The sequence below is a fragment of the Hyla sarda genome, chromosome 12, assembly GCF_029499605.1.
Source record: "Hyla sarda isolate aHylSar1 chromosome 12, aHylSar1.hap1, whole genome shotgun sequence".
Lineage (NCBI taxonomy): Eukaryota > Metazoa > Chordata > Amphibia > Anura > Hylidae > Hyla > Hyla sarda.
The window spans coordinates 20,873,631-20,888,430 of record NC_079200.1 but is presented as its reverse complement, the minus strand read 5'-3'; the positions used below and the strand labels follow the sequence as shown (position 1 = coordinate 20,888,430).

The 14,800-nt window shown below is 44.2% G+C and overlaps 1 protein-coding gene and 1 long non-coding RNA gene across 3 annotated transcripts in view; one reads left to right on the top strand and one right to left on the bottom strand.

The window, feature by feature from the left end:
* Positions 1-550: 550 nt before the first annotated feature.
* Positions 551-14,800, top strand: part of LOC130297035 (vasoactive intestinal polypeptide receptor 1-like) — a 173,035-nt gene continuing 158,785 nt past the window's right edge. Inside the window, exon 1 of one of the 2 annotated variants that reach the window (XM_056549209.1) lies at positions 551-712. In XM_056549209.1, the coding sequence (XP_056405184.1) occupies positions 710-712 (3 nt within the window). In that variant the 5' untranslated portion in view covers positions 551-709. Of the gene's footprint in view, positions 713-9,032; positions 9,226-14,800 lie in introns of those variants that run through there. The other variant, XM_056549210.1, reaches the window with a different exon arrangement.
* LOC130297036 (uncharacterized) overlaps positions 3,353-14,800 on the bottom strand; it is a 44,249-nt gene continuing 32,801 nt past the window's right edge. Inside the window, exon 3 of the long non-coding RNA XR_008849372.1 lies at positions 3,353-3,514. This is a non-coding gene — a long non-coding RNA (uncharacterized LOC130297036). The remainder of the gene's footprint in view (positions 3,515-14,800) is intronic.

The following is a 14,800-nucleotide window of genomic DNA, read 5'->3' as shown; positions in this document are numbered from 1 at the left end:
GATAGGGGGCGTTGCACATTTTGTCAAAGACCTCATTACCTGTAGGACGCCATACGTAGTATATGCTTTGGTTTGCCCGTGTGGCAGGTTCTATGTGGGGAAGACCATTAGGCAGCTCCAGGTTCAGTTTCGAAAGCATGTCCGCTCTGTCCGAACCGGATCTGATGCTCCCAGGCTCATCTCCCACATGAACGAGGCACACGCGGGCAATTGCAGTAATCTCCAATTCTGTGGGTTGGAGAGAGTACCCCCACTCAAATTTGGAGGTGATCGAGCACATAAACTGCTACAACGTGAGGCACTCTGGATCGCTAAACTAGATGCCCTTAATAATTTGGGACTTAATGACCGCAATGAATATAGCGCTTTTTTATGAGCACTTCATTTGTTACCATATTTATGACTGAGATAGTTTTTAACTGTTTAGTTTTAGTATTGGATTTTTTCACTTACCTGCACTTGTTGTTATAATCATGTGTTATTCTGAAGGTCACATGATAGTCACGTGACCTCAATTGCATTCCAGGTTTCCTAGCAACCCACCGCGTCAGCCTTAAATATTGGGTGATGACGCGCTAGGACGTAGTTCTGGCGTGAGGATGTGCGCGCAGGCGCACGAAACACTGTGTTCCGGTCACCCCTCCTCCTCTGTATCTTCCCTGCCTGTCTACACCGATATGCCGCTCTAAGATAATAAAGACTTCCCTGCATGGTGAGTGCCGTCTTCTCGTCTCTGTTTCACGTGCACCTGTCTTTATGGACTGAGCACCACCGCAATGAGTTTTATATAAGCTGTGAGTGTGTGACGAACGTACTCCCGTACATCAAAGTTTACAGTTAAAGTGCCGCAGTGCCGGAAGCACCCCTTCTGGATTCCAGACCCTATACTATCATCACAACACCCCAGTCACCTTTACTCTTCCTCCTGCTCACCACACTGTGCACTCAGCGGAATTTCCATGCCAGATGTTTCCAGCATGGAAATTCCGTTTTCAGTGTCCGCAGAAAGAATGAACCTGTTCATTCTTTCTGCAGACACCACACGGAATGCATAGCCATCTATGAGACATCTAATTCCTGTGCGGTCATAGCACCGGCATATATTGCCGGCACCCGTAGACTCCGGAATGTCAACACGGAGATTTTCCATGCCTTACCGCTTTGTACCATCTAAAGTTTCCCTTTGTCTGGTTATCACCTACCAACACCAAGGACATCCCAATTACCATCACCATCACAGAGTACACTGGGGCGCACCCCGAGGATCCTGCCATATGTGGTGGCCCAGTACAGGAGTTGCACCCCTGTTCCCTTCCTGTCCTGTGTGGCGGACTCTATCTCAGTGTCCTCTGAGTCCAACCTTATTGTGTATATCTCAAATGGTTAATAAGTGCCTTATGTTATGTATGAGTTTGTCTTTATAATGTTCATATGCCTCAAAATGTTGTTACCAAGTCATGTAACCAGGGAAGGTGTCAGTGACCAGGTGACTTGTAAGGTGACCTATGGGAGTCCTCCAAATTTCTCCCTTATAAACCCAGGGAGGAGCTAGCTAGCTCTCTTGAGTTCCAGTCTTTGCTTAGTACAGAAAAGTCAAGACCCGAGAGTGTCTGGTGTCCTGAAGAGACCCAAGGCCTAACCATGCAGCCACGTTTCCATCACCAAGTGCCCAACAGGTGAACAACAGAGCCTGGTAAGCTACGCAAGGGGTGAAGTCTAGTCAGTCCTAGTCAATCCTAGTCAATCCTAGTCAAGTCAGTCAAGCCAGTCAAGTCTGTCTAAATTCAGCGTGGGTCTGCATTCTGTCCAAGTCCACTACAAGTCCCAGTGAGCCCGCAAGTTTCTAAAGTCACCGGTCACCTCCTTGGGCCTAACTGAGCTGTAAAGACTATTCCATCTGTCTGCCTCAGTAAAGCTGCGGTTGTTCTGTAACTTTGCATCAGAGTCATTATTTGCCCCATGCCTAGCCCAGGATCCAGCGGCCATACCTCGGGTGGTGCAGAGGTTAACCACGCCCTGGCGTCACAAATACAAGGAGTTAATGCCATCTGCCCCTAAGGTAATTAGATCTGCCCTCATCACTCCCTCACCACATTACCATCAAGTGCAGCCCTCCATTGACAAGGTTTGTGAGTGTGTTGGGGGTTTACGTGGGACTGCAACACCACTCGTAGCACTGTTGATAACCATAACAGCAGTACCACATTTCCCAGCCAGCCTAGAGCCATAACATCATTCCCTAGCTCGCCACACTATGTCAAAGCATAGCAGAGAAGAGTATGTAATGCATTGTGCTGTGATTGGCTAGAGGAGAAAAGGAAGAAGTAACTATGCATGTACTACTGGCAAAAGGTCCAGTACTGGTCCCACTCCCTGAAATGGAGAAAATGATAAATAACTGTGCACCATGGAGAGGACGTCATAAGTCACCATCCGTCCCGGGATCTTGACTGCGGCACCCCAGACATCCGGTGCACGGAGCGAACTTCTCTCTGTACCGGATGACTGGCGATGTGGGGTGGAGGCTCGTGACGTCGCGGCTGCACCCACTCGTGATGTCACGGCCACACACCCTCAATGCAAGTCTATGGGAGGAGGCGTGACGGCCGTCACGCCCCCTCCCATAGACTTGCATTGAGGGGACATGGCCATGACATCACGAGCGGGCACGGCTGTGATGTCACGAGCCTCCGGCGCTGCAGCCTGTGCTCTAAACAAACACTGTGGGGCAGCAGGATGATCGCGGTGGTCCCCAGCGGTGGGACCCTGAGATCAGACACTTTATCCCCTATCTTTTGCATAGGGGATAAGATGTCTAGGGGTGGAGTACCTCTTTAAAGGGTTTATCCGCTCACCAGCATCCGGAACTCCGGTATGTTCCGAACGACGCTGGGTGCGGGTTTCCGTGTTCACGCCCCGCCCCATGATGTCACCATCAATGAAAGTCTATGGGAAGGGTGTGACGTCGCGTTGGGGCAGGCGTGAACATGGAAGCCCGCAACCAGCGTTCGGAGCATTGAGTTCCGGACGCTTGGGAGCGGAGTAACCCTTAAAGCCTTTGAATTTTCCAGTCAGTAAATGCTGGTGGTTCAAATCAACCATTGGATGACTGACCCCAATGTGTTTAAAAAAATAAATGATTGTTTAATGGGGGAGACATGGGCTGATGCAAGCGATGGAAATTTCCGTACAGTGCTGCAGAGTATGTTGCTGCTATCTAAGCATTAGGAAATATAATAACGAAGTAACGTCTAGTCTATGCCATAAAGTTGTCGCGGCACGCAGCGTTCACATCCTACCTCCAACACGCAGCTTTACAGTAATGAAGCGATTCACTCAGTTAAATTCTTTGGCACAGACTGTAATGTTTTAATATATATGTATTCAATTCCTGGTGTTGTAAGTCTCCTGCGTAATTCAGTCTTCGGTGTCTTCGGTGAATTGATAGTGTTCCTTTGGTCGTTGTGCATGCACGGCATTATCCTCGGTATCTGTCGCTTGTTACATTTTGTCCCTGGGGAGGACGAAGCGTTGGAGATTATTTAAATGAAAGCTTTAACCTGAAATAGATCCAGTGCCTTTATCAGGTGCGCCGGCTGCAGCTTCTTAATAAGCACTGAATGAGACGTTAGCTCAAACCTCATTAGAGACTGTCAAATGCGAATGACAGATGGAGACTTCACCGGCTTCAAAAAGTTTTGCTGTTTTAAAAAGGTTGTTAAAGGGGTACTCCGCTGCTCAGCGCTTGGAACAAACTGTTCCGATCGCTGGAGCCGGGAGCTTGTGACATCATAGCCCTGCCCCCTCGTGATGTCACGCCCCGCTCCCTCAATTCAAGTCTATGGGAGGGGGCGTAACGGCAGTCACTCCCCCTCCCATAGACTTGCATTGAGGGAGCGGGGCTTGACATCACGAGGGGGCGGGACTATGACATCACAAGCTCCCAGCTCCAGCTTTTGGAACAGTTTGTTCCAAATGCTGAGCAGCGGAGTACCCCTTTAAGAACAAAGCTGGCCCAAAGAATGCTTTGTATAATTGAACGTCTCCCCCCCCCCCCCCCATCAATCAAAACAACAACTCCCTATCATTGAAGTGTTTAGTTAAAGGAGTACTTCCCTGGAAAACATTTTTTTTTTTTTTTTTTATCAACTGGTGCCAGAAAGTTGAACAGATTTGTAAATTACTTCAATTTAAAAATGTTAATCCTTCCAGTACTTATCAGCTGCTGTATACTCCAGAGGAAGTTGAATTGTTTTATGTCTGAACACAGTGCTCTCTGCTGACACCTCTGTCCATGTCAGGAACTGTCCAGAGCAGGAGAGGTTTGCTATGGGGATTTGCTCCTACTCTGGACAGTTCCTGACATGCACAGAGGTGTCAGCAGAGAGCACTGCGGTCAGACAGAAAGGAACTTCCTCTGGTTACATACAGCAGCTGATAAGTAGCAGAAGGATTAAGATTTTTCAATCAAAGTCATTTACAAATCTGTTAAACTTTCTGGCACCAGTTGATTAAAAAAAAAAAAAAAATTCCCAGTGGAGTACCCCTTTAAGGGTACATACACATCTCTGATTGTGAATACAGCGTTAGAATTTCAAAACCACCTCTTGCCGTATTGCTGCTGGATCTGTGCCGTACCCCATTGATTTCAATGAATGGATGAAGTACCCCGCTGTAGCAGCATTTTGTTAGGTTGAATAGATTTGGACATACAGCAGCCATTTTTTGGCAGGAGAATATAAAAACTGGCTGCTGCTGTATCCCTGCCGATCCCGCACTCTACCCATTCATTTCAGTGAGCCCATTTTTGGACTGTATCAGTTTTTGTTGCCGGACCCATAGACTGTGATTGACAAACCGTATGAAAAAGTCTATCCAGTTTTGTACAGTTTGGCACGATTCAGTCCAGTTGTGTGTCCAAACCATATATTCATCATATACGTTTTTTTTTTTTTTTTACATTTTCTTTAGTATTGTAGTCAATGAGAATCATATACAACTGCCTGTGTATGCAGTTTCAAATGTTTTTTTTTTTCTCATACAATTTTAATATTCCTAAACTGTATGCACAAATCGTGGTGTGAATGCACCCTTGATGGTAAATTTGTCCAACTAAAAAAAGTAGCACCAACTGGCATACTGTCTGCCCCAGCACTCACCGCCAGCATGTCTCTGCTGCTCCCTACTACCAGGCCCAGGATCCTTCCTCCTGTCCCGTTTCTGTGGTTTCAGTTTCTGGACTGGCCCATAGGGGGCATGCACATGCTCTTTCAGCAATTTAAAAGGCTAACGTGCACACTCTTATTCTCCAGCTATTTAAGGCTGCCTTATCTGACCCTGTGCTTGTTCTCCTGACATTGCCTCTGCTAGATCCTTGTGTACTACGCTGACTCTCCTGCACTTGACCCAGACCACTTTCTCAGAATCTGCCTGGACATGACTCCATTACTTTATGCACTAAGCCAACATAGGCAGGTTTGGCAAAACCTGGTTTTGTGAGTAGGGGGCATATTTTGATATCTGCTTAGGGTCCCCTCTCCTCTATGTACATTTTTGGGAGCAATATGTAGCAATATAAGCCTTGCAATCCTTTCCAGACCCTTCTCCCACAATTACTTAGTTTGGTGGTGTGGCCAGCTCTAGGAAGAGTTCTGGCTTTTCCCAAACTTCCTCTGTGTATTGTCACTGTGCTCTTGGGAACTTTACGTGCATCAGAAATGTTATTGCACCCTTCTCCAGATCTGTGCCTCCACACAATCATGTCTTTGAGCTCTACAGGCAGCTCCTTCCCCCCCATGACTTAGTTAGCTTAGCTGTGAGACCATTTATAGACAGGGCTGTGTCACCTGAATGGTGACTCCAATCAAGGTGTAGATACATCTCAGAGATGATCAAGAGAAATTGGCACCCCCGGAGCTATTTGAAAGAAAAATTTTTACTAAATCACACTGAGGCCTCATACTTGATCTGTGCGCACCGAGTCCATTTGGAGTCCCTTTGATTCCATATGACACTATTACAGGGATATTTTCCTTAGTTTTTCAGACAATTCCTTCATATAAAATTTAAGGCATATGAAGGTTCAGTAGGGCACCCAGATTGCTGTGGACACTACATTATGGCACATTAAGTCTTAGAATATTTGGATTGAAAAAAGTTACCTTTTGCACTAAGCATCAAGGCTTAAAGGGGAACTCCACCTCTAGACATCTTATTCCCTATCTAAAGGATAGGGGATAAGATGTCTGATCGTGGGGGTCCTGTCGCTGAGGACCCCCGCGATCTCGGCTGCAACACTCCAGACATCCGATGCAGGGAGCAAACTTCTCTCCATGCTGGATGACTGACGATGCAGGGCGGAGGCTCGGGACATCGCGGTCACGCCCCGCTCGTGACATCACGGCCATGCCCCCTCAATGCAAGTCTATGGGAGGGGGTGTGAGGAATTCTTGAAATGGGTTTTCCTTTGAATAAACCTTTTTTTAATTGTCTAAAACTTTTACGTATCTTGATAAATAAAGCAATTTCACTACCTTTTATGCTTTCCTTCTGCTCCTGCAAATTGACTGCTTTGTTGTCTTTATTGCTTTTGAATTTTCATCCTGTAATGGACCTCCTGTTTCTACTGTACACTCTAGCTGGGATTTCAGCCAGCTCACTTCCTCCCACGACACCACCTTGACTATAACCCCACACTACTATACCTACACAGCAGGAGGGCGATATATTTGGCTAAAAGCCCAGCTAGAGTGTGCCACAGAAACAAGACGTTTATTGCAGGATCTTCACTTAATAAGTGAGGCAATGAAGACAAAAAAAGACAGTTTGTATGAAGAGCAGAAAGGAGCCTGTTCTGCTTCAATGGGTGGAGCAACCACAGGGAATTTGCAACAGCACTCTGGTTAGAAAGCACTGGACTTTTCCATGGAATTCTGCTCATTTGGGGTTCAATGGGTGGGGTGGCTGATGTGTGGGAGGGAGAAAAGTGGAATTATGGGATTTGTATTAAAAGAGAACTCCAACAAGAAATACCCAGTTCACAAAAAGAGAGCCATTCTAGCCATTTAACCCCAAGACAAGCAGGATCCTTCCTAAGCATGTCCTTACAGGTAAGTGCTAAAATCACATTATGGTGGATAACCCCTTTAAATTTGCCAAAAAGGACTCCTTACCCCAGAGAAAACTGCTCTAAATTCTTGACCACTAGATGTCTCCCTTCTCTGCAATCTGGCGTTTGCGGCTGTGGAATTCTGTCTCTAGTAACAACTAGATCAGGACAGAATACAGGAAGTGGGGGCGGAGCTTAGCATGTGTTCTGTGCAGTAGACAGGGAGAGAGTCTGAGAAAGCCTGGGCTGTGTACCTGCAATCTGTAGGCCAGCCTGCCTATTGAAGATGATTCATACTGTTCTTGAATAAAGTTTTATTGCTTTTTATATTCCCCCCCCTCCCCCACCTTTCTCTTTATTTTCTTGTCTATTTCAAAATATTAGGTTCTGGGATGGCTATTGTCCCTTTGCCTTCATATGATTACTATAAGGTGCCCAGTGATGTTTATTGGTTATGTGACATCTGCGTCTTTTTATTAAACATGACTCCGTGTCGGGAAGGAGATGTGATTGTTATTTTATTCCTCTTTATCCATCCCTTATTGTACCGGTTTTCTTCCTTTGCAAAGTCTCCGGCATTAACAAGCAAATGTCAGACCTTAAAGCAGCACTGACATCTTGTTCCATAGTGGATTTACCGCATAGAATTACATGTCAGCTAGAATGGCCATTATATCAGGAAAAGAGAAGTTCTACATTTGGAGGTAGTTTAAAGGGGTACTCAGCCCCTAGACATCTTATCCCCTATCTGTCAGGGATGGCCCGAGGGGAGGCTTTCAAATATGATTGACTGTGCTGTTATATACTGCTAAGTGTCGACATAAGAAAATATACACCAGACAGAATGTTGGTATAAACTCTCTCTCAGCATACTCGCAGCTGCCCCAAAAGAGTTCTGTTTAATCCAGGAAGTAGATTTAGTTTTTACATTTGACAAAGAAGGAGGTTTAGTTATGACATCAGAATCATGTTACATTTTGATTGGTTGTTTGACTATTGTGTCCGTATATATTAGCATATCTAGTGTCCATTAATTTCTTGGCAGAAGTTCCTCTACAGGGAAATTCCAGAGTTCTCTGTCCACCAGATATTTTGTCTTTCTACTCCTGCATGGAGTCATCCCAAGGCCTCCATCGTAGTCACGAGCAGATAGCAAGCTGATGTACATGGGTTAAGGGGTAGGTAACAGATATATTTTTTCAGCAGCAATGGCATATTAATATTAGTATATTGATCAGTCATCAGAAACATAAGGGTCATCCCTATCATATCTAAAGGATAGAAGATAAGATGTCTGACTGCGGGGGTCCCGCTGCTGCGGTCCCCCGCGATCGCGGCTACAGCACCCCAGACATCCGGTGCACGGAGCACACTTCGCTCAGTGCTGGATGACTGGCGGGGCGAAGGCTTGTGACGCCACAGCTACGCTCTGCTCGTGAAGTTAAGGCCATGCCCCTCAATGCAAGTCTATGGGAGGGGGCGTGATGGCCGTCACGCCCCCTCCCATAGACTTGCACTGTGGGGGTGTGGCCGTGATGTCACGAGCCTCCGCCACTGGACCCAACGCTTTAAATAAACGCCAGGTGCAGCAGGGAGGGACCCAATGGTGGGACCCCCGCAATCAGACATCTTATGCCCTATCCTTTGGATAGGGGATAAGATGTCTAGGGGCGGAGTATCCCTTTAAATATAATTTAAAAAAAAGTATTTCTTCACTCTGCCGTCATTCGAGAATTCTAATATCTAGTAATGGAAACAAGCATAATATTCATAGGTCCCAGAAGATTAGAAGCAGAACACTATGCAGAGATGATGTTCCCACAATGCTTTATGGCATTCCCACAGCTTTTACACTGGCACTGCTCAACAGAAATCCTAGCCTGCCCCTGAGTGGGCACAGATAAGATGCAGATACAATTGAAGATGTTTGTGGCTCTGCAAGTTACAAGAAAAATCGTCTTGAATCCCTGTCCTGTTGCATGGCATCTTCTTTGTGATGCAGTGGGTGTGATGATGTCATAGCGCCACCTGCATGTCCTGCAGGAGCCTTGTCTGAAGAGACTGAGGTTTCACTGTGTGGCAGTGGCCAGGTGGTGGTGGCATCGGAGGGTTGGTAGGTGAGTATTGTCTTACATACTGTATGTATTGAATGTATGTATTGTATTGAACATTGACCTATACTATATAGTCCAACAAGCTGGGAGTTGTATTTTTTGCAACAGCTGGAGGCACCCTTGGTTGGGAAACACTGTCCTATACCAGTGGTCTTCAACCTGCGGACCTCCAGATGATGCAAAACTACAACTCCCAGCATTCCCGGACAGCCAACGGCTGTCCAGGCATGCTGGGAGTTGTAGTTTTGCAACATCTGGAGGTCCACAGGTTGAAGCCCAATGACCTATACTATATACTACTATGCAGTACAACATGCTGGGAGTTGTAGTTTTTGCAACAGCTGAAGGCACCCCTGGTTGGGAAACATTGACCTATACCAGTGGTCTTCAACCTGCGGACCTCCAGATGATGCAAAACTACAACTCCCAGCATTCCCGGACAGCCAACGGCTGTCCAGGCATGCTGGGAGTTGTAGTTTTGCAACATCTGGAGGTCCGCAGGTTGAAGACCACTGACCTATACTATATACTACCATATAGTACAACATGCTGGGAGTTGTAGTTTTTGCAACAGCTGGAGGCACCCCTGGTTGTGAAACATTGACCTATACCAGTGGTCTTCAACCTGCGGACCTCCAGATGATGCAAAACTACAACTCCCAGCATTCCCGGACAGCCAACGGCTGTCCAGGCATGCTAGGAGTTGTATTTTTGCAACATCTGGAGGTCCGCAGGTTGAAGACCACTGACCTATAATTTATACTACTATATAGTCCAACATGCTGGGAGTTGTAGTTTTGCATCAGCTGGAGGCACCCTGGTTGGGAAACACTGACCTATACTATATACTACTATATAGTCCAACTTGCTGGGAGTTGTAGTTTTGCAACAGCAGGAGGCACCCCTGGTTGGAAAAATACTGACCTATACTATATACTACTATATAGTCCAACATGCTGGGAGTTGTAGTTTTGCAACAGCTGAAGGCACCCCTGGTTGGGAAACACTGACCTATACTATATACTACTATATAGTCCAACATGCTGGGAATTGTAGTTTTGCAACAGCTGGAGGCACCCCTTGTTGGGAAACACTGACCTATACTATATACTATATATAGTCCAACATGCTGGGAGTTGTAGTTTTCATTTGGGGCAGCTGTTGAGCCACAGGCTGTATCAGGGCATGCTGGGAGTTGTAGTGAGTAACTAACTGCAACGCCCAAATTTAATAAAGAGATCAAAAAGTCCCATCAAAACAAAAATGGTCCTGTTAAAAACTGAAGATCGGGGCACAAAAAATGGCCCTCATGGCCGTATAAGGAGAAATAAAAAAGGTATAGGGGTCAGAATAGGACAAAATTTCCCCCACATATGTGTATCCTGGGATGTCACGCATATATAATTAATTATGCAAATTAGCATGGCCGGAATTTTTTTGCAAGAAAGGTGGTAACCCTAATATAATGTGAGTTACTGTGATCAGTGTGAGAGTTACAAGCCTCAGCCACAAACCTCCTTTCTTACTATTTTTCCATGTACAGAGCGATACCAAACAACATATCAAAACAGTCTCCGAAATGGAACACACAGCACCATAAATCCCAAGGGGCTAAACACAACACCCGCCCCTTCTGATCAATATAAAAAGTAATAAATAGCACGAGTCCCCCTGATAATAATGTTTGTAATGTTTATGTAGATGAGGTGTAAAATGATACCTTGGGCAATATAAAATTCATGAGCTGTTTTATGAAATGTCTGGAAATAACAAATAATTGCCATAGAGATTTCCGATGTTTCACTAAGTTTTAATTATACATTTTAATATTCTTTATGTGTTTTGTAAGGCGAGACGCAAAATGGTCTAAGACACGTAACGAATGAAGTGGAAACATGTATGGCCTTTTCTTGGTACAAATTGAGCCAGGATTCTGGTGCATTTAGCATAGAAAATCTTCCTCTATATCGTTGCAGGGGCTTTAAAGGGTTACTCCGGTGGAAAACCTTTTTTTTTTTTTAAATCAACTGGTGCCAGAAAGTTTTGAAAAGATTTGTAAATGACTTCTATTAAACAATCTTAATCATTCCAGTACTTATTAGCTGCTGAATACCACAGAGGAAATTCTTTCCTTTTTGGAACACAGAGCTCTCTGCTGACATCACGAGCACAGTGCTCTCTGCTGACATCTCTGTCCATTTTAGGAACTGTCCAGAGCAGCATATGTTTTCTATGGGGATTTTCTCCTACTCTGGACAGTTCTTAAAATGGACAGAGATGTCAGCAGAGAGCACTGTGCTCATGATGTCAACAGAAAGCTCTGTGTTCCAAAAAGAAAAGAATTTCCTCTGTAGTATTCAGCAGCTAATAAGTACTGGAAGGATTAATATTTTTTAAATAGAAGTAATTTACAAATCTGTTTAACATTCTGGCACCAGTTGATTAAAAATAGATAAAAAAAAAAGTTTTCCACCGGAGTACCCCTTTAAAGCTCTATATAGGAAAAACTAAAAAAATTTACTTAGATATATGAAAACGAAATAAAACTAATGATAAACTAAGATATCAGGTAGTGCAGAATGTTGGACATGGTGCCATAACGTGTTTAACACCTTTAAATGGGCACTCTCGTTAAAACAAATTTTTGCATTATTGTAAATAAAACATATTTCTAAAATACTTTGGTTAAAAAAAATAATTATGTTTTCTATGTTTTATTTGTGCTTAACCCCTTAAGGACCGAGCCCTTTTTCACCTTAAGGACCGGAGCGTTTTTTGCAATTCTGACCACTGTCACTTTAAACATTTATAACTCTGGAATGCTTTTAGTTATCATTCTGATTCCGAGATTGTTTTTTCGTGACATATTCTACTGTAACTTAGTGGTAAAATTTTATGGTAACTTGCATCCTTTCTTGGTGAAAAATCCCCAAATTTGATGAAAAAAATGAAAATTTAGCATTTTTCTAACTTTGAAGCTCTCTGCTTCTAAGGAAAATGGATATTTAAAATATTTTTTTTTTTTGGGTTCACATATACAATATGTCTACTTTATGTTTGCATCATAAAATTTTAGAGTTTTTACTTTTGGAAGACACCAGAGGGCTTCAAAATTCAGCAGCAATTTTGAAATTTTTCACAAAATTTTTAAACTCGCTATTTTTCATGGACCAGTTCAGGTTTGAAGTGGATTTAAAGGGTCTTCATATTAGAAATACCCCATAAAAGACCCCATTATAAAAACTACACCCCCCAAAGTATTCAAAATGACATTCAGTAAGTGTTTTAACCCTTTAGGTGTTTCACAGGAATAGCAGCAAAGTGAAGGAGAAAATTCAAAATCTTCATTTTTTACACTCGCATGTTCTTGTAGACCCAATTTTTGAATTTTTGCAAGGGGTAAAAAGGAGAAAATTTTTACTTTTATTTGTAACCCAATTTCTCTCGAGTAAGGACATACCTCATATGTCTATGTTAATTGTTCGGCGGGCGCAGTAGAGGGCTCAGAAGGGAAGGAGCGACAAATGGTTTTTGGGGGGCATGTCACCTTTAGGAAGCCCCTATGGTGCCAGGACAGCAAAAAAACACACATGGCATACTATTTTGGAAACTAGACCCCTCAGGGAACGTAAAAAGGGGTAAAGTGAACCTTAATACCCCACAGGTGTTTCACGACTTTTGCATATGTAAAAAAAATATTTATTTTTTTTACCTAAAATGCTTGGTTTCCCAAAAATTTTAATTTTTAAAAAGTGTAATAGAAGAAAATACCCCCTAAAATTTGAAACCCAATTTCTCCAGATTCAGAAAACACCCCATATGGGGGTGAAAATTGCTCTGCTGGCGCACTACAGGTCTCAGAAAAGAAAGAGTCACATTTGGCTTTTTGAAAGCAAATTTTGCTCTGGGGGCATGCCGCATTTAGGAAGCCCCTATGGTGCCAGGACAGCAAAAAAACACACATGGCATACCATTTTGGAAACTAGACCCCTCTGGGAACGTAACAAGGGGTAAAGTGAACCTTTATACCCCACAGGTGTTTCACGACTTTTGCATATGTAAAAAAAATAATTTTTTTTTTACCTAAAATGCTTGGTTTCCCAAAAAATTTACATTTTTAAAAAGTGTAATAGCAGAAAATACCCCCCAAAATTTGAAACCCAATTTCTCCCGATTCAGAAAACACCCCATATGGGGGTGAAAAGTGCTCTGCTGGCGCACTACAGGTCTCAGAAGAGAAGGAGTCACATTTGGCTTTTTGAAAGCAAATTTTGCTCTGGGGGCATGCCGCATTTAGGAAGCCCCTATGGTGCCAGAACCGCAAAAAAAAAAACACATGGCATACCATTTTGGAAACTAGACCCCTTGGGGAACGTAACAAGGGGTTAAGTGAACCTTTATACTCCACAGGTGTTTCATGACTTTTGTATATGTAAAAAAATGTTAATTTTTTTTACCTAAAATGCTTGTTTTCCCAAAAATTCTACATTTTTAAAAAAGGTAATAGCAGAAAATACCCCCCAAAATTTGAAGCCCAATTTCTCCCGAGTACGGCGATACCCCATATGTGGCCCTAAACTGTTGCCTTGCAATACGACAGGGCTCCAAAGTGAGAGCGCCATGCGCATTTGAGGCCTAAATTAGGGATTGCATAGGGGTGGACATAGGGGAATTCTACGCCAGTGATTCCCAAACAGGGGGCCTCCAGCTGTTGTAAAACTCCCAGCATGCCTAGACAGTCAGTGGCTATCTGGCAATACTGGGAGTAGTTGTTTTGCAACAGCTGGAGGCTCCGTTCTGGAAACAGTGGCGTACCAGACGTTTGTCATTTTTATTGGGGAGGGGGGCTGTGTAGGGGTATGTGTATATGTAGTGTTTTTTACTTTTTATTTTATTTTGTGTTAGTGTAGTGTTTTTAGGGTACAGTCGCACGGGCGGGGGTTCACAGTAGTTTCTCGCTGGCAGTTTGAGCTGCAGCAGAAAATTTGCCGCAGCTCAAACTTGCAGCCGGATACTTACTGTAATCCTCCGCCCATGTGAGTGTACCCTGTACGTTCACATTGGGGGGGGGGGGGAACATCCAGCTGTTGCAAAACTACAACTCCCAGCATGGACGGTCTATCAGTGCATGCTGGGAGTTGTAGTTTTGCAACCGCTGGAGGCTCCGTTTTGGAAACAGTGACGTACCAGACGTTTTTCATTTTTATTGGGGAGGGGAGGGGGGCTGTGTAGGGGTATGTGTATATGTAGTGTTTTTTACTTTTTATTTTATTTTGTGTTAGTGTAGTGTAGTGTTTTAAGGGTACAGTCACACGGGCGGGGGGTTCACAGTAGTTTCTCGCTGGCAGTTTGAGCAGCGGCAGAAAATTTGCCGCACCTCAAACTTGCAGCCGGATACTTACTGTAATCCTCCGCCCATGTGAGTGTACCCTCTACATTCACATTGGGGGGGGGGGGAAACATCCAGCTGTTGCAAAACTACAACTCCCAGCATGTACGGTCTATCAGTGCATGCTGGGAGTTGTAGTTTTGCAACAGCTGGAGACACACAGGTTGTGAAACACCGAGTTTGGGTCTT